Source organism: Ammospiza nelsoni, chromosome 18 (assembly GCF_027579445.1).
Source record: "Ammospiza nelsoni isolate bAmmNel1 chromosome 18, bAmmNel1.pri, whole genome shotgun sequence".
In the NCBI taxonomy this organism is placed as follows: Eukaryota; Metazoa; Chordata; class Aves; order Passeriformes; family Passerellidae; genus Ammospiza; species Ammospiza nelsoni.
The window spans coordinates 7,294,641-7,314,819 of record NC_080650.1 but is presented as its reverse complement, the minus strand read 5'-3'; the positions used below and the strand labels follow the sequence as shown (position 1 = coordinate 7,314,819).

At 41.6% G+C, this 20,179-nt stretch overlaps 1 protein-coding gene across 6 annotated transcripts in view; it reads right to left on the bottom strand.

The window, feature by feature from the left end:
* Positions 1-20,179, bottom strand: part of ARVCF (ARVCF delta catenin family member) — a 247,197-nt gene that overhangs the window by 66,040 nt on the left and 160,978 nt on the right. For all 6 annotated transcript variants that reach the window (XM_059485486.1, XM_059485482.1, XM_059485483.1 and 3 more), the window contains 2 exons: positions 12,583-13,196; positions 5,424-5,923 (listed from right to left, as the gene is read on the bottom strand). In XM_059485486.1, coding sequence (XP_059341469.1) covers positions 5,424-5,923; positions 12,583-13,196 — 1,114 coding nt within the window. The remainder of the gene's footprint in view (positions 1-5,423; positions 5,924-12,582; positions 13,197-20,179) is intronic.

The window sequence follows — 20,179 nt, the reverse complement described above, 5'->3', positions numbered from 1 at the left end:
GAGTTCTGACTGGACTGCAGCACCAACCTGCCCATCTAGCACCAGCTTTGATGCTGTAACCCCACCCTGACCAGGAGAACCACCTGCCCCTATGGAACAGCTCCTCTACATACACAGAATTTTTATCAAGGGGCTGGCTCTAACTTATGCAATGAACTATTTAGGGCAAACACAATTTGACTGTAAATCTCAGTGAGAGACTACCAGACAAAGGGAACTGGAGTTACACAGAACCTTTCCCCCACCCTCTTTGATGAAAACTCCCCCATCATTTTACAAGATTTCAATTTCTCATCTGCATCCCATCTCCACAATCTTTCATACAAAACAATAAACTGAAGAAGAATAAAAGACAGCCTTACTATTAAAAAAATTAGTGCAAACACTTCAAATTATTCAAAAGGTCAAAGCACTTAAATTTATAATATTCTCCTTGATGGTTGCATAAGGAAATCCAAAGGAATCCCTCTGTTGAACAGCCTTTAGCAAGGGAAAATTCACAGCACTTAAAAGAAATGTAGCAAAAGATAAACAGAGGTGAGGGAGTCCTGTGGTTCCAGACAGAGAAAAAACTTCAGGTTGAAAACTGATTTCATGGGGAAAATATTTCACAGGAAAGGATATAGAAAATAAACACACTGACAGTACACTCTTCTTGTTCAAAATTATGAAACAAAGAGCTCTAAATCCAAGCATCCTTTCTACACTAGAGAAAACAAATTCTATGGAAAAGTCACTGCTAGTGACGGCCTTTAGGTTAAGGGAACAAATTCAGATCCAATTGTAGCATGTAGCAGCACAAAAAAATAGAAGGGAAAAATTGCTGTAAATTTGACATCCATCTTTAAATATCATTCCCTGTTACTATTAGCATAACACACAAATGTTTCAACAAGCTGGAAACACTGTTTTTAAAACTCTAATCAATTCAAATGAACAGCACTCAGGAGAAATCATGTCACTAACACAGCAGCACAAGGTGCACAGGTGTCACTAACACAGCAGCACAAATCTAAATTTTCCATGCACTTTCACTACAAGCCTTGGCCTTTTTGACCACAAACTGCATGAGCTTTAGGAGTAGAAAAAGATGAAGTATTGCTCTTCAGAAGATAAACATGATGAGTAGCAATCTGTATTTTATTCATAAATACTGTGAGTAATGTACTTATGTACTTCTAGCTTCAAGCATCAGCCCTGATTTTTCAACATATGAAGCAGGGAAAATAACTACAAGCTTTTATTTAAAAAAAAAATCCAACATCACCAAGAAACTAGAAGCTCTTTAATTCCTTTTCTGTGGTCCATACCACATAGTTTACCACTTGGGAAAATAAGCACTCTGCAATATATTCCCTGAGGAATTCTTGTTGTGTGCTGGTCCAGGGGACATGTGTTTGACAGACTTGTTTGTATCAAAGTCCTGAAGATTGGAGCTGTGCTCCATTAAGTAGTCAAGTTGAGCATCTCAGTGTGATCTAGTGTGTGACAGAACACACCATGGGCAAGAACCTTCTTCAGAGCAGCCCTGGAACAGAAAATGGAAGGAGAAAGCTCCTCTGAGATGAGCAAGCTGAAGAGAGCAGGGTACTTCTCCAAAGAGGAGCCTGAGCAGCAGACAGGACATCAGCACACAGCAGTGCCCAGGGATGGGAGCTCTGAGAAGCTAATTTATCTGCAAGTTGCTATTTGAGCATTAGATCAAAATATTTCATCTGCAGAGCATTCTGAAGGTCAATCATTTTTCAATTATAACCAATTTCAAGAATCACGTCCTGCACCACTTAAAATCAGTGCAATGTCATTAAACAACAAAATTACTCCAACATTCTCACAAAGAACAAAATTATTCATTAAAGCTACCAATTTCTGATTGCTTTTCAAAGAATGTAATAGAATTTTGGTCTTGCATATCTGATGGGAACATTTCCTCCACAAAAACCTTATCATTCAAGATAAAACTTTTGTAGCTTTCCCAATCAGAGCAGATTTAATTCCTTATCAGCTTAATCCTCATTTCTCTATTTTTCTCAAGAAAATGATCCACTGAGAGTACAGCAGTACAGCTGCAAGCCTAGAAGAAATGAAGGAGGAATTTTGTATTTTGAGTATTTCTCAACACAACTCTACTCATGATTTATGGACAGTCTAACACTTAAATCAAGCTTTTCTCAGTGCAGTAGCTAGGAAACATTTTGTAACTCCACATTTCAAAAAGAAAGAGAAGTGAGATCTGTGGTATTTTATGAATGTACCTTTGAGTTTAGAAGGCAGTTTTTGCACACTTCACAGATTTCTGACCTCAAGGGACATCATTTGCAGGTATGTCAAGAACATCTGGTAAAACAATGATGGCACTAACCCAAAAAAGTTTTTTAATTTCTGCTAAAACCAGTGCTGTCTGTAAGAAAAAAAATCTACAGACTGGCTTAATCTGGCAGCAGTGGTGTACCAGTACACTCTGCCTGCTTCCAAAATTCAATGTCAGAACAGTTGTCTGACTTCTCCAAAGGTGTATCCTGGGAAGTACTCAAGGGAACACTCCCAGCACAGCCACACTCACTCGTTCAGCACTGATGCCACACATCTGAGTTCTCCCTCCATGCTGCATCCATCTCTTGGGTATTTTTAACTCATTGGTGTGGCTTTTCCCCTACTCCATTCACAGTGACCAGACCCAGCTGTGGCTGCTGCACCAGATCAAGCAAAGGAGAAGGCATGGAGCTGTCAAGGACTGACTCTCACATTAAATGCTAAGGAGGATCTCTTTTGCCTGAAAGCCCTGCCTCAAACAGGGCGTCCTACTGTGTGCACCCAGGTACCTCCTGTCCTGCAGGCAGAGTTCCACAGCCAGAGAAACAAAACTTCAAGCCTAGAACTGCTGTTGAATTCAGACAACTGAATTATTTAAACTTCTTTAAATTACTTGAATCTCTCTGGAAAGTAGGATTATTTTATTATTTGTCTTTAGCTGGGATGACCAGCTGGTGATTACTACTGAGCTTTTGAAAGGCAGCCAGTATTGAGTTAAAGAAAGATTAAACTGTAGAAAAATCAATGCGTCATACCAAACTTGAATTTGGAGCCTGTTAAAAGAAATAAACACAAATGCTGTATGCTGTTGTATTTTTTTCTTTTTCCTAATGCATTGCTGATGAAGTCCCCAGACATTTCACTCCAGACAAACTGAAAAACTTTCATGGCAAAGGTAGGCTTTGGTTTATCACAAGGGAAAAGCACCCAGATAGGAAGTCACAATTGCTGCCAGGAGAACACTGGAATTGTGACCTGAATTTCTGAGGCTGCAGAACCCAGTCCTTTTGCAGCAGCCCTGCCTGAATGCTCCCTTTGCACTTCAAGCTGGCTCTTGTTTCTGTCTGCTGACTTTTGGAGCTCACTTTACAAATGGACAATTCCACATTATCAGCCAGAGCTTTGAACACGGACTGCAAGTACAGCAGCACCAGCCACAGAGGCATTGCTGGAATATTATTCTTTTCTGTGCTGATGCTTGAATGTCTCACACTGGATCTGGTGATATCATTTTAGAAGGGGAATGAAATTATTCCTGGTAGGTGGAGATTAAATGCACATCATCTGTTACTGGACATCTGTTTAGGTTAATGCCCTTAGTATTCCTGGTGTTTTTGAGTAAGGGGAAATAAAGAGCTCTAAGGAACAAAAGCCAAGGTGGAATAGAAATACTACATTTAATTGGAAAAAACTGCTGCCAAATAAAATGCATTTGAACTCTAAAGCTAATTAAGCAACAGGAAATCAAAGCAATTGCCATTTACAGTGAAAAGGAAAAACATCCACTTTGCTTTTGCCATCTTAGAAGTGACTGATTACTACCTAGAACTATAATGATATTCCTTCAGAGTAAATTATAGACTGGCTTCTCCTTTCTTGAATCTAAGGAAATAAATTTATTGCTTCTCAGCACTCCAGAAATGAGTGTTGATTAAACTAGAACAGTAGATAAACAGATATTCTTTACTAAAAAAAAAATAAAGTCTGTCGTCGCATTAAATGAGTGCAACAAATAGAATATAAATACCACCTGCAGAGTTTCCATGTTGAGGCAGAGCACTGACAGCTCTCAAAGCACAACCAGCACGTGCTACTCAGAGGTCCTCTGACAAAACAGACAGCTCTCCTTTGCCAGCTCACTGGAAAAAGGCTGGAAAAATATCCCTGCTAGTTTCAACACTGTATATTTAGACCTAGTTTGCTAAATAGCCTGTAATGGCTGTGGGAGAACAGATGGAACACCCAGGGCCACTGTTCATCTCAGAGAATTATGATTACCAGTAAGAACTTAAAGAGAGCTACTACAATTTTTGAGGAAATTACAGAATTATGATGTTTACCTCTAATGGCTTAATCAATGTTTGCAATAGGGTCTACCTGCACAAGCCAACACTGATAAGGCAGCTAAACAGTTTCAGCCCTGGACCCATTTTCATCCTCACAAAGCTTTCAGGACAAATTCTGTTCTGGCACAGAAATTCATCGGAACTGCTCTGGTCTCCATCCAAACATCCCCCGCGGCTTCTGAGAAGAGAAAGGGAAATCCATTTCACTCCTCATGATTTATGGGAGACTGAAGAACAATATCTTTCTCCTTACTTTAAGAGCTGACATACTTTTCCACCCTTTCCCACTTAATGGCTGAACTTTGAAACTTGGCATATACTTTATTGCTCTTTTTGGATGATGCCCAAGACTAAGTTCAAATAAAAACAGGTTAAATAATGGAGCTGTAAGTGTTTGAAAACTCCCTGCAAGTGTGCACAAATTCAATAACCTGAAATTTAATTCTCCTTTTTCCAACCTTAGCAACAAACAAATCCATGTCCAGATTAGCAAAAGCAGACCCTCTGCTCCTAAAATCTGAGTTTTCCAGCCCAGAAGCTGCAACTTTTACACAGCCTCAGTCCTCAGCACCAAGCTGGAAGTGTTCCTGACCAGACTGACTGGCCCCCTAAATATAAGGGAGTGGGGACGTGGCAGCAGGATTGTTTTATAAGAGATTAACAAGGAAAGATTTAGCTCAGCCTGTCTTACCTCATAACGCACTGAGGGCACGTGCACTGCAAATTACCTGTCAATGGAGCAGCTGTAACTCATTTCAGCTCCAGTACCCCAAGCACCTGGTACTGCATGCTACACCCAGGGAGCAGCACCCACCCCTCAGCAGCCAGGGAATCCCAAGTGCACCACACACACACAGAGATGATTTCGATCCCCTCCTGACGGGCACGCGTCAGGCTCTCACCCCACAAACGTGGTGCAGCTACAGAACAGCTGCAGCCAGTGATCTAAATTCTCCTCCAGTGCTGTAATCTCCAGCAACTCTTGTCTCTGGAGCTGAAAGAATTGTTCTAAAGACTAATCCATTAAGGAAATCAGACACTGACCTGTAATTAGCTCTCTGACTTCCATGTCGTTTGTTTTTCGCAACAGCCTGATCAATGCAGGGATCCCATCACAGTTCTTTATGGCCACTTTGTTTTCGTTATCCTTCCCGTAGGAGATGTTTCTGAGAGCCCCGCAGGCCTTACGATGGACCTCAGGCTTTGGATGATCCAGCAGGCCCACCAGGATGGGGATGCCCTTGAGGTGCCTCACGTCCTTTTTGATCTTGTCGTTCTCGTAGCACAGGTGCTGCAGGTAGGCGGCGGCGTTGGACTTGACGGGGTCGATGGGGTGGCTGAGCATGGCGATGACCTCGGGCAGGTCGGGGTCCCTCCAGCGCGGGTCCTTGCGGATGCTGTCGATGGAGGGCGAGCGCTTGCCCAGGCGGTCGATGCTGGCCATGCTGCCGCGCTCCGGCTGCGCCAGCGGCGCCGCGTAACCCCCGTGCAGGTACGGGATCCTCTCCTCAACCATCTCCGTCTCGATGGGGTCATCGTAGCCCCTGAGACAAACAACGGTCCCGAGACAAAGGAAGGGAAAAAAAAAAAGGCACATTTAAACACTTAACTCTGAGTCAACATGAAGATTTCAGATTTCAGCCATGAGCAAACATTTTAATATCACAAACATCACTGGGGCAGCATATTTAGTGTTTTCAACAGTTTACTTGGAGTAATTTGAAAATTAACCATAGCTGAGCTCTCAGCAGTGATGGGACTCCAGCACAGTGTTTGTCTGGCCAGCAATGAAACGATGACAGGAACTGCAAGCCATCAAACAGATTGCTTTCATTTTGGTCACTTAGCAAAGCAATTACAACAGAGCTGGATTACATTTAGTAGGAAACACTGATCTTCATTAATGCTGCTACTTCTGCAACAAACCAAAACTCTAATTAAGGGCATTCAAGGCCTGGGCAGGGACCACAGATATATTTCAGCAAGTCTGACAAGCTCCACTACATTTCCATGTTGATGCTCAGACAAGCATACTCTAAACACTACTCTTAATCGATATTGCCATAAACCACCCTCTTATAGATGTATTTTTTCAAACCAGCAGCAGCCTTTTGCTTTACAGTTTTTTCCTGGACAGGTTTGCTACTGTCTCAGTATTGCAGTTAGCTCTGTCAAGTAAGTGGTTCTAATTGCTACAAAATGTTTCTTAAAATCTTTCATCTAAAGCACTGAGTGATGTTATTGAACCATTTCTGCTGTCAGGCTGAAGTATAGGCTATTAGAAGTCAGGAGAAAACGGAACTTGCTGTCATCCCAAAGGGACTGATAATTAAACTGAGCTCTGGGGAGAAGAGCAACCAGAGGTGGAGACTGAACTTAGTCTTGTACAATTAACGCTTTTAATGTTAAAAGTGCCTCTCCTGACTTTACGTTGCTTTAATTGCTGTTCTAAACCATAAACTGAATGAAAGGATAAAATGGGCAAGTATCCAAAACCCAGAACGAATCTGAAGAAATCCTTTTATTGATGCAGTTATTTGTATATGTATAATTCAGCAGTTGCTCTACACAGTAATTTACACTCTCTGGACAGTCGTGTTTTCTGTCACAGAACAAAGCTGTTTCCAGCACTCCAAGCAGAACAACACTGAAACAATTTATTTCTGTGAATGCACACAGGGCAGAAGGAATAACAAAACCCCTTAGCTACTCCTCAAAATTCTGTTTTTACACATGCAAATTTGTGATAACCAGCATTAAAACTGCAACAAATTCTCATTTCTCAAACCCATCCTCATGTTAAATTCTATTTCACTTCACAAAAGCAGCAGAAGATTAATTTTAATAATTGCACAGCTGTTCCTTGCTTGACTTGGTAACTCACAATTCAGAACATCTCAGTCCTGTGAGTCCACCTCAATTACACCTGCACAATTAAGCTTCTCTCTCCTCCTCATCCGTGCAAGTACACAAAGATAATTGCTGTCTTGGGATGAAGTTTGTTTGCTTTATTTCCACAAAGCCTTCCAAACAGAACCACACAGATAGGCCTGTCTTCCTCACGTTGTATCCTCTTCTCTTTGCCACACAAAGCTCCTTGGTCTCATTACATTTGTCAAAAGAAAACTTCAGAGTTAGAAGTTCAAATGCAGCACTGTCATGACCAAAGAGTACCACACAAGTCTTGTACCAACAACACTAATTGTCAGTCACTACTTATTAAATATGAGTGGAAATACCTGAAGTCAAGAATTAATCATTAAAAAGAAAAATTAAATAAGATGACAACCTTGCTTTAAAATAAGACAGCATCTCTCAACAATCAGTAGAGAAGAGGATAAAAACAAAAACCTTCAATTGCTGGAATAAGCCCTCACAGGCCAGATCCAACATTCCTCTGAGGATGAAACAGTGCTGAGAGTCAGTATTAATGCACCAGTGACATAACTCAATGATTGCACCTGGCAGCAAAGGAAAAGACCTGCACACCTGAACCCTGAAGACCCCAAATGATTATGTAGAAACTCAGATCCTGTATGAACCTAAGAGGTGTACAAGAAAGCTCAGCCAGGGCAAGTATCACACTACTTCAGATTCACATGACCAAATAATACACTGATCAAGGCTAGGGAAGGTTAAAAAAAAAACAACAGGGGAAGCAGTTTACCAAAACAGATCATCTGCAAAGGAGCAGGACAACTGCTCAGGCAGAGCAAGGCACAAGTGCCACAAGCCCCATCACCTGTCCTTTAACAGAGGGCTGGAACATCAGAATGGCAGAGCAAGAAAGTCAAAAGCAAGAATCTATCCGGGCATTAAACACACCCTGATCACCAACATATTTACACACTGGATGAGTAAAGAAATCCTCTTTCTGAGTCAGATTGGTGCATGCTAAATGGGATTTGTCACTTCCACATCACTGGAACAGCTAGGCTGGGAAGGAGAAGCCACTTGATACAGAACAGGACTAAGAAGAGCCTCAGCAGATACTGCTCTCAGGAGACCAGGAGCTCTCTCCTCTCAGGACTGAAGAGCTCTGGTGCTATGCCAGAGTTGCTGACTGCAAGCATCTTGCCTTCTGTCTGTCTGCATCAAGGCAGCCAAGTTTTCGGGATGTCATGGGTCTCACGAATCACCTGTCTCAGGGAATTGATCAAAACCCACTCTAGCACAGTTAAAAACTGGGAGAGAGCTTGTGGATTTGTCATCTTTCTTATGGCTTCAACATAGGCACATTTGAGTAAACAGGTGAAGGATTTAAACATTTAATCCTCAACAACTTCTGCAAGTGTTAACATTCATTACACTTTGCAGCCGGTGTCTGCTTTGGATAAAAGACCAGAAAGGCTCAGGATTTCAGCAGGAAACTTTGTGCCAAACACTGAAGAGGAAACGTAAAGACTTTGCAGAATGAAATTCTACTTTTGCCAGGCTCTGTTCCCTGATAGGATACACAGGGGGATTCAAACCTGGAGTGAATCCTCTGCTGAGATAAGGCTGAGTTATGGCCATATGGTTAAAACACCAAAATCCCCTTAATAGGAGACACCTAAGAACTCCAATGGATGAGCTGACTGGGGCTGCCTCCTGCCCCATCAAACTCTGCATTCATCACCTTCTGCAAGCACAATATTATCAAGCTGAATTCACACTAAGGAAGACACTCAGAAAAAACCCAAATATTTTTCATACTGACCACATTGCTTGCCTCACCCTGTTCTGCCCAGGCATGTCCATAAAACCCTGCCCCAAACTAGACAACATCCAAATGCTGCCCATATACACATGGAATGAGTGAATGTAGGCCAGAAGTGCTGACTGAAAGTTTTATTTACAATTGCAAGTCTTTTTACTGAAAAAAACACCAGAAGAAGAATGAAACTGCCATGTATGGTGTTACCAGTACTCTGTCTATACACAACAGCAGCAATAGACCCACTGGTAAAGGTATTTAATCTAAAATTTGTCTCATCTCCTGGTAACAGTAATTTGGACTGTGAAGTGACCACCAAATACAGTCTCAGTGTCTTAAATCAGGCTTCTGGCATAGATAATTTAACAGTAAAAAACTGTTCTGTTGTTGATTTAGTCAACATTAAAAATTTATATCCTGTCTAGTCTGGAACAGTAACACTGGCAATAGCTGCTCCAGAGCCCTTAGGGAAAAAAAGAGGTCCCACAAATGCTCATACAAGTGAAGAATGCAGAGGTCTACTCTGGGAAGAAATCACCACCCATGCAAGAAAAAACTGAACAGAAGTTATTTAAATCAGTAAGATGAATTATGACTTGAAATTTCTTTCAATTTCTTTCTTTGTCTGTATTAATTTCAATTTAATGATTAAAAAATATTCAAATAGTACTAGGGAAGTTTTTTGTGAATAAAAGAATTCAGTACTTCTTGCTTCCTTGCAAAAAGGACTGTATATAAAACATCCAGCACACAGTAAAATTAGATGTTTTTAAAAACTATAATAAACATTTAGTATAATAAAGAGAACCTAGCAAATGAAGGAAAATGAGGCACAAACTCAATTAAAGATATGTAAATACCTTCATAAGTAAACTTGAGTAAAATTACTTCAATACTGTACACCCCAAATGCTTTTCTCTAACCCCAATTTATTATGCAACCTGACTTACACCAAACCAGAGCATAAAGCTGAGGGGAAAAACAAGAAGTGCCAGGTGCTCTTGCACCTGGTAAGAAAGTGATGTATCTTACATGAGGAGAGACTCAGTATGAAGGAAAACAAGAAAGCCCAGCCACAAGCAATGATGAGCCAACAGAGGGAATATTTGCCTTTGTGCATTTATCTGGATTTGGAGATGTTTGTGAGGAGGCACATTTTTCCCCAATTTAAAATGAAATATAAGTAGCTTAAAATGAGGCTGGTGATGACAGAAGAAAAGCACAAATAGGTATTTATCTCTGTGATCAAATGGAGCAGGCAAGAGCTGGAAAGAACAATCTGTACTTGTAATCCCCCTGCCTAGGACCCCCTCCAGACACAGCTGGGCTGCTCAGCACACAGGGAATCAGACTCACTAGCACAGATTCCCATGAGAAACCTCCACTCAAGCCCTCTCAGAACAGGAACTGACAACAAGGACTCTTATTTTACCTTTAAACTACTCCCTAATGAAGCTGCACCAACTGGGAAGAACATGAGACAAAGGCTCAGAGAGTCACCAGTGCAGGAATTCTGCTCAGGACAGGAGGGGCCCAAGATGAAAGTCAGTGTAACACAGAACAGCATCCAACAGAGCTGTTGTTAAACCTGCTCTACACATTTTAACTTTTTGAAATCAAAAGTGACATCAATTAATCACATTCATTTAATCATTTTCACAGAAATAAAAAGTTTAAAAAACTAGAGAGGAATAATAAATTAGCAATTACCCTCATCTAGTACAAAGCACTACTTGTAGTCTTAATTTTCTTGCAGATCAGTAGCATATTTGAAATGCAGGTTTATTGAATTGTTCAAGTATTTCTTTGAAATGTCAAAAAGTAACTGCTTATGAAGAGGCCCTCATACAATCTTCTTATGTTCTCAACAGCTAAAGTTTGCTGCCACAGTCAGGCTAATTATTTGTCAAAGTCTCTTGATCACATTAAATATGGAAAAAACCTCATAACAAAAGAAATGTAGAAGAAAAATTATGAATTGGTCCTATCCAAACTGCAAGGAACAATAAATCAAAGGGATGTTTAATAAAAACACTGAATTTTAAAATGCAAATGGGTAGGTTCTAAGAATATATTTAATTATTCATTTTGCATACAGTTTGAAAAATGCTAATAAAAATTTAAAAGCGTTGATGCCTGACTTCTTTTAGCAAGAACTGTAAACTTGCTTAGTTCAGGAAGCACAAATCCAAGTCCGATAAATTGAGCAGGATTCTGGCACCCATTGGGTGCAGGTATTTCCTTCAGCCCCACAAAAACAGGGATGTGATTCCACTGCTGCAAAATCAAAGATGTCACAATGGACTTGAAGGGTGTTTTGGGAGATACACCTTGACACCTTTTCACTGGCTTTTTTTTTAAACTCTCACAAGTATAGATGACAATTTGGAAGTGTTTGATTCTAGCTTTGGAATGAACTTCCAGAACAGGGAGGGAAAACAGAGCCACAAAAGCATGAATGACATAACATCTCCAAGGAGGAGGACTCAGAGAACAAAAATCCCACCAACAACAAATCTCACCAACAACTGCTGCTGATGCAGCAAAGCCTGAGGTCAGAAATGTTAAGTCTAAAGACTGTCTATACACAGAGACAGGCAAATCCAGACTCTTTACAGCTCTGGAAACTATTCTAAATTAAAAGGAAAAGAATGAGAGCTAAATCCATATCAAAACACAAATCATGAGGATATGACTCCAAGCAGGCACATGTAAAATTTGTACCCCCTTTAGAAAACAAAGTTATTGCAAGTTTTTCAGGTCTATACAAGATGACTTTCAGCTGAGTAACAGGACTCTTTTCCCAAGCCTGGGGGTTTTTGGCTTTTTTCCCCAAATGCAAGAACAGATAGCTGTGAACCAGCAGAAACAACTAATACCAGAAAAGATGGCATAAAATAGAACATGTCTTAGAAACTGGGCTGAACCAGAAGTAATTTTTAACTGGTCACTTTAAATACAACAAGGATACTCTTTTCTCCCCTTAGCACAACCTGCTCAGACAGCTGAGGGTGTGTGGTTAGCAGCAGATCTGGGCTGAGGCTGTCATACACCTCACATGACAGCTTGGCACCCCTTCACTACAGGGATCAGCTCATCTGCAACCCCAACCAGCTGTTCAAAGCTTTTGTTTGGCAGATGTGCACACAACCAGACCTGTCAGGAGTCTCACAGATCACAAACCCCTCTTTTCACCTTGCTAGTGTGAGATGACTCTGGGACAACACAGTGCATTCACAACTCTTTTTTAGGAAGAGGGAAAAAAAGTAACTTAGCCTTCTTGAAAAAGTTCATCTTTCTCTCTAAATTCAACCTGAACTAGCAGCCCAGAATCACTGAAAGGGTCCTTGGGCCTCACCTCTCCCTCTCTTCCATACTTTTTTCCAGTCATTTATGAGCTGGTTTTCTGTCAAGTAACTCCAGAACATACCAGATCAGAGTTTGAATGTACACGAGCAAATAAGCAAAAGCTGCAGAACAGCACTGTGAAAAACAAACGAGTTTTACCTTCCTTTGTGAGGCCTTCCCCTCTCTGGCACACCTGCAGACGTCCTCCTGTTGACAGTGGAGTAATCCGGATCCAGTTCATAGCCCTCATCATCCACTCCCAGGCTGCGGTTGTCATCCTCCAGCCCGTAGGGCTCGGGCTGAAAGCGCTCGGGCTGGGAGCGGTTCAGGTCAACGCTGCTGCTGCCCACGGGCACCTGGGGCTGGGCCACGGGGCCGTACGTGTCCCTCCGGCTGGGCAGGGTGAAGCTGCCATCGTCGGGCCGGTAGGAGCCCCCGGGCACGTAGGCGTAGCGGGGCCGGTAGCCGACGCCCCGGGACAAGCTGCCGTAGCTGTCCGAGAGGTCCCCGTAGCCGTCGTGGCCGATGTAGGGGCGGTACTGGCCCTCGTGGCCCTCGGGGTAGGAGGAGTCGTTGTAGCTGTTGTAGGAGCGGCTCAGCGTGGACGAGGCCTGGGGGGGGATGAAGCGCTCGCCGTTCTTGAGGTAGCGCCTGTCGATGGAGTCCGTGTAGCTGCCCATGGGCGAGGAGCCGTCCATGGCCGGGAGCCCGTCCGGCCCCAGCGGCACCTGCCGCACCGTCCGCGTGGTCACTGTCTTCACCATCTTGGTGACCTGGCAGGAAGCACAAGGAAATAAATGTTTTAATGCTCTCCTTGCTTCATAATGTGGTGAGACGCGGGAGGTGGAGGAGGAGTGGAAGGGAGAGAGAGCACCACAGAGCAGACTCCTGTGCCGTGCCTGTAACACCAGCACAGCCATCAGCTCACCTGTTAGCTTTGGGAACGAACAGTGGAAAAATACTTTGAAAAAAGCACTCTGGGCTCTCACTACCAAATCAAAAGCACTGCAGCCATGTGACAGCACATGGAAGCAACACAAAGTCATTAGACCAGTTCCAATTCCCCCAAAATGTTTTCAGGAGACATCTGTCCTAAGAGAAGGCTTTACCATGTTGTGGAGCCACAGCCTGTCCTCCCACAGCTACAGCATAAATACCACATCACATTCTCTAGTTTAACAAAAATAGTTATGTGCTTCTGCTTGATCTGGATCAAGTTTACACCTCTGTGTAATTTGATGGAGCTCAAATCTGGCAATAATATTTAGGAAACCATGATCTCAAACAGAGAAGTTTTGGGCTTCAGGATTGTGGACAACACACCTGCTTTCTCTTTTAAGATATTCTTACATCCAGCAATCACCACACAAGCCTAACAGGTAACTGTTGTCTTTATTTTGGTGACTAACAAATTTCCAATAATGAACACACACACCACATTGCTTTTGCAATTGCAGCTACCTAAACATCCTAGACAAACTTGTTTAAAACACTGAAGAAAAAGCTGCATACAAATACAGCTTTATCTTTACTTCCATAAATCACATTTCATTTCATTTCAAAACAGAATTCGAAAAAACCGAAAATAGTAAATGTCCACAGGGCTCTTGTATTCAGGGTTCCTTCCTGAAGGGTAAGAACAAAGAGTCCTTAAAACTTTGCAAGAACCATCTGCCTTTGTGGCAAAGGTCTGGTTATCTGTTTAAGCCAGTGCTGGACAAAAGCCACTGTATTTACACACTAGCAAAGGGCCTTCTGTTTGGGTTGGTATCTGGGCTCCATCAACTTCTGTACTGCCTTCCAGAGTGACCAGCAAAAGCTCTTTTGGGAAGAATAAAAAGTCCAGCAAATGCCAGTCTATCCTTGGTAGTCCCAACCCCCCAAAAATTACTTTAACCTATATAAAGTTACCCTAATCCTAGTAAGTGCTGACTTTTCAGCCCAACCAAATTCCCAAAACAGCACATCCACAAAGATGAGAGGGAGAATCAACCTACCTGACAGCATTACACACACCAGGGGAAGAACACAAAATTGGTAAAAGGTATTTGGGGTTTCTGAGCTATTACAAACATAAATAAGCATCAGCAAATGACACTTTTCTTCATTTAAGTCTCAGAATGAAATGCTACATTCAAGGGAAATGTTAACCACAACATGCATCCCTGGATTGCTCAGTGGCTCTGAAGTCCAAATAAATATTTTGACCTACTGCCTCTGATTTAAACATTTAGATTGGCAACAGATTAGCCAAGCTACTGCAATGCAAAATAATTAGACTACATCTCTTGAAGTGGCTCCAGACGTCCTCTAGCCAGATGTTTTCACACAGAAACCTCAAACAGAATAAGATTCACCCAAACAGCATTTCTTTTCCTACACACATCTGTGAGCAAATGATACTTCAACATAATGAAGTAATGAAATCCTACAAGACTGAAAGCAGCACAAATGTCTCTCCACCAGCAGTGTAATTAACAGCAACACGATGCTGCATGCAGCACAGCCAGGTACCAACATGACCTCTGTATCTAATTTGAACCACAGCTGAAAGAATTTTCCTCATCAATACAAAGGGATTTCCTCATCAAGTAAACATCAGCAAAGATGCTATCCTTCCATGACTCTGAGTCTTTTCTCCCTTTTTCAAAGCACACTTTTAATAACTGGAAAAAAGGAAACTAGAAATTCAACATTTATTTAATGGCATACAATCCGACAGGGGTTTTTGTTTGTTACCTGTGTACAATACTTCTCCCTTCCGCTCAGTTGTCAGCGTGACCACTGTCACAGCTTTTACAAACTCAGCAGTGAGAGGACAGAAAGAGCTGGCAGAGTTTACAGTAGCTCTTTGTGAAGTGGATGCACACAAAGCAACACAGCTCAGTGTTCTACTGAAGTCAGAAACAATACTTTTATTCAAAGTGCCATATTCATAAGTGATCTTGTAAGAGCAGAAAAAGTGACATTTCTCAGGCCTGAAATACGTGAGTTCTGCAAAGCCATGACAAAACTGGGTGCAAAATGCTGGGCCTTTGTGTTCTTGAATTTGGGAACCAGTAACAGGAATAACAGGAATTAAGGTAGATGTCAGCAATTTGACAGATGAATCAGAAATGGATACTTGTGCTCGGAAAGGAACAAGGAAGGAGCTTTCGAAATGCCAAGAAGTGCCCTTGCATAACCTCACAGAGCTCCTCCTTTCAGCACCACACAGCAGATCCAGGCCCAAGCACAGCCTTTCAGACACGACTGCCACGATGCTCAGTTTGTCACCTGCCATTTTTCCTAAAGCTGCTAAGATCAGACAATAGGAAGTGCCTAACACACCTCCTGTGGCTGCAGCAACAGCACAAAAGAGGAATAAACTCTGTCCTGCAGGATCAGGTACACCTTCATCAAAGGCTTGCTCCATGTCATTGGTAAACAGGATGAGGTGACAATCACAGAATGTTACAGCCAGGAAAATTGTCTCCAAAGCTGCTACATGTACACAAAAACCACAAAGCAGAATTTCAGATCACTGAACATCACCTCCTAGACAATGTGTGACCTGCCAGTTACCCTTAGTGAGTTTTTCATCATGCTCTGGCAATCTACAGAGTATTTACAGAGATTTGGGTTTTTAGTTTAAATTGCCAACGCAGAATGCAAGGGATTAGTTTGCAATTTATATTTACTTTGCCTTATTTTCCTGCCTGTCAGACCAGCAGAGACAGCCTTTCAATGGCTGTGGCCATCAGAAAGCCACACTCAGTGTGAAGCAGCAGAGCACATGTAAAAACAAGTTTACAGCATCAGCACAGCTTCACCTCTTAGTATTTTCTGAACGCTGCACCCAGCAGCAAACACAAAGTACCAGGACAATCAAAACCACCTTGGTCAGACACATAAAAAGGTACATTTCACTCAAGCATTAAAGTAGGCATTTCTCACAGTATAAAGGCACTCAGTAATGCTAAAGGTGTTATACTGGGGCAATCAAACAGAGCCATTTTATATTTTGAGAGAGAGGGAGTATTTGTACTCATGCCTCATTTGTCAGGCAGAGGCATTGAGATAGAAGATTTATCATGTGATAAACAGATTTTGCTGCTGACAGGACAATAAAGGGAAGCTTTTTGGCAGCAATTAGCCAGCACACAGATGAAAGTCCATTTAATGAAAGGTTTCCAAACAAAAGAAGAATCCCAACCAACAAACCAAACACGTTTATTTCAGGAAATCCTGCTCAAGGGAATATTTCATTTATATTTCTTAAAAGAACACAGGCAATCTTGAGCAGCTGACAGCACAGTAATCTTCTCTCCCAACATTTTTGTGATTTCCTTAATACTGATGCATTAGCCAGAGAGAATGTAGCCATTCCAAATGGAAGCCCCAACAGACAGCCTTATCTGAGAGACACCTGATCCTTCAGATGCACCCAACCTTAAAAAAGATTTATTAGCATCAATTCCTCACTGTAGATGTGCTCTAATAAAAAAATGCAGAGTTACAAGTTACTTTGAGGGTAATTTGACTTCCTCTGTTTACTTTCCCTAAAGAAAACCCGTGTAAAAAGGTTTAGGTTTTTTCAGCCCAATGACAAATCAAAGATGCTCAATTGTTTAAATGCCCCAATCTTGAAGTACCAGAGGAAAGCTTCAGAGTATTTTCCTATGAAGAGGCTGTCTGAGTATGCTTACAATATATTTGTAATTCTTTATGCCCTGTACAGCTACAAGACAAAAAAAAAATCCAATTTACCTACTAGTTCAAGCTCTCTGCAGCCAGTATTTTGTGATACTTCAAGTCAGTGCTTTCACTGCTGCTCTCCACACGCCAAAATTGAAGTATACTTCAGGTTTACTGACCTTACCATTGTTCATCACATAAATAACAATGATTTTAGTAAATAAGTCCCTTACAGGCCCCATGGTAATGGTTTCACTAATTCTGTTTCTGGAAATACATTTGCCAATAGAACATAAAGGAAATATTTACACATTTGAAGCAGCTTCTGTATTTTTCTGTCCCTTATCCTATTTATCTAGAAGGATGGGAGAAAAAACATGGAAGTATCCAACAACTGGATTTACTGGATGCATGTGCACATGGTACAAGTAGGTGCCTCACAATGCTCAGTCCCAGAGGATTAAAGACAGTACCAAGATCTCTGTGGAACTGGGCTGGCATGGTCAGATGCAGTCATCTTATCTGTAATTCTGCCTTCCACTTTGTTTCTCAGGTTGGTTTTGTTTTGCCTCTAATTTATTTAAAATAAATTAATTGCATTATAAAAGCTGATAGGGGTAACAATCTTGTTGAAACTGTTGTAAACCAACAATCAGATGACAAGGAATGCAGGAGCATCTGAGCATCCTGACATTTCTGTGAGCTTATTTTTGAACTATGGACTGTAAAAATTTATCAGCCCATGCAGGTTGAAGCTATTACCTTTCTATTAAATGCTGTGGAAGAACTCACCCTGCAGGTTTTCAAAACAACAGCTGACATCTCTCCTCTTCAATTTCAAGCCTAGTATTTCACATTTTGAAAGGGCCCTCAACTTCAGCTAAATCCATTCTGGCTCTATTGCCTAATTCCTTTGAATTTCCTGCAAAGTTTCTAAGAACTGCCTCTGGGGGTACCTGGCACCAGCAGAACCCAGAGTTTTGGTAAGAACCACTTTCCTAGCACAGGTGTTAGGAAGTGGGAACAGCAGTTCATCACTGCTGGGAGCTGCACCTGCTGACTATTGGAAAGCTCAAAGAAAATGGATGGATCACAAATTAAACAACTTTGTATACAGATTGATTTCCCAGTTTGCTATGATAAAACATCAATTTCAATGAGTAACAGTGACCTACATATCTCAAATCTTTTGGCATTTCAAAGATAAAAATTAGAGGTGCCTGGAAAAAGAAAAAAAGCGAACATTTACACACAAACACACACATTAATTTGCTTTACTGAGTTCTCTTGAGCCACTTACAACAGGCTCTCTTTAACACCTGGCAGTGCTCCAGCCAGCAGCAAGAAATGGAAGTCTCTCCCCAAGGTGACTTTCACTGTTTTAGCTTGATGGGTATTTGGCTTCCAGAGATATTACAAAGTTGAAATGAAGTGTTATCTGCTACATCTTTTGTGCAATGAATGCTATGTAGGGACTTAGTATAACACTAAAAGAATAACAGGTAGGGGAAAATTACCCAGAGATATCTCATTTTGAAAAGGCAGATGTTCTCTATTTAAAATATGTCAAATATTAAATTCTATTACGCCTTCTTCCTGCTTCACTGCTACAGGCATTTTCAAAGATGAGGGAAAAGCAAAGCAAAACTGTCAATGCATCTAGATTAAGGTTGTTTACTTAATACACTATTGAAAAGAATAACCTCTATAAATTATGGGTTTGAAACAACAGGGGAAGGAACAGAGAATAAAGGAACAGCAGCATCCAGGAGCATTCACGTTCACAGCCTTTGCTGTGCTGCATTTCAAGATGAAGAATTTCAGAGGCATCGCTCTCCAGTAGGCTAGAAATTGGCAAAATTTAACAAAAATAAGTGATAATTTCCTTTTAAGAATCCAAAAATGGCATCAGGTCGACAAATCCCCACATAAACTATCCACCAAAGAAAGAATACATTTGAAAAAAAACATCTCTGGTCTCTTTGGCTCTTAAAAAAACACGACCTGTGTTATTTACTCTGTCACAGGAAGTATCTCATGTCCCCACTTGCTCTGCAAGACAGATATGCTGGAGATTGTGGCTGACACTGTCCAGCAGAGCCCTTAGTTATAGACACAACAAAAACAGGTTCTAAATCCTTCCCTAAAGGAGCCTGGAGCAAGCAGAGCAATGCAGAGCATAAAGGGCTATTGCTCAGAGTAAAAAGAGTAAAAACCTACCCCTCCTGAGCACAGTGTGACCATCTCAGCTTCACACTGGGGAGTCAGTCAGGAGATGTGAGGATTCCCAGCACAGGAAATGCTGCTCCTCTACAAGGACACAAGTCCCACCTGCACACTGAATGCAAGGTCAGATTCCTGTGGGGTGCTTTGGTTTGGGGGGGATTTGTTAAGTGTATTTTCAATTTCTTTAAATCTGTGAGGGAACAGGCAGAGGCACAAAACTGCAGTTTTTGGGCTCAACATCTCCTACTCCTGGCCAGCAGGATAGCCAGCATCCACATAGCTGCATCTCCCATGCCAGGGAGATTCCCTCAGCACCCTCCCCTGAGCAGCAAGGACAGAATTCTGCCACTGCACAGAGGTACCAGGAAACTTAATTCTCTCTGTAAGGCTCTCACACATAAAAGCATGAGCTATGAAAGCACCATGATGACACCTATTAGAAATGATTGTGTCAATGACAATTAACTCCAGGGAAATTAACTGATGCTACTAAACCCCAGTGACACAGGTTTCATTTTCACAGTCCCTACCAAAACAAAATGCAAGTTGAAGAACAAAGTGATGTAAAAAACTTGTAAAATCTGACCTCAGATTAGAATTTAAGAGCTGTTAAATCTATACCTTTTTATCATAGCAAGGAGAACTCAAAACAAAACCATTTCAGAGGCAACAACCCACCAAAGTCTCATCACCTCTTCTGAGAGTCAGGGCTAAGCCAGGCTGTGTTTTGACATTTCAGAATCTCTTTTCTCAACAACTGCGTTTTCAGTATTTTTTGTTGGTACTTGTAGCAATGAATTACTGGGAAACAGCTCCAGGTGGTACTTTAGCTGCAGTCAGTGGCATTATTTGA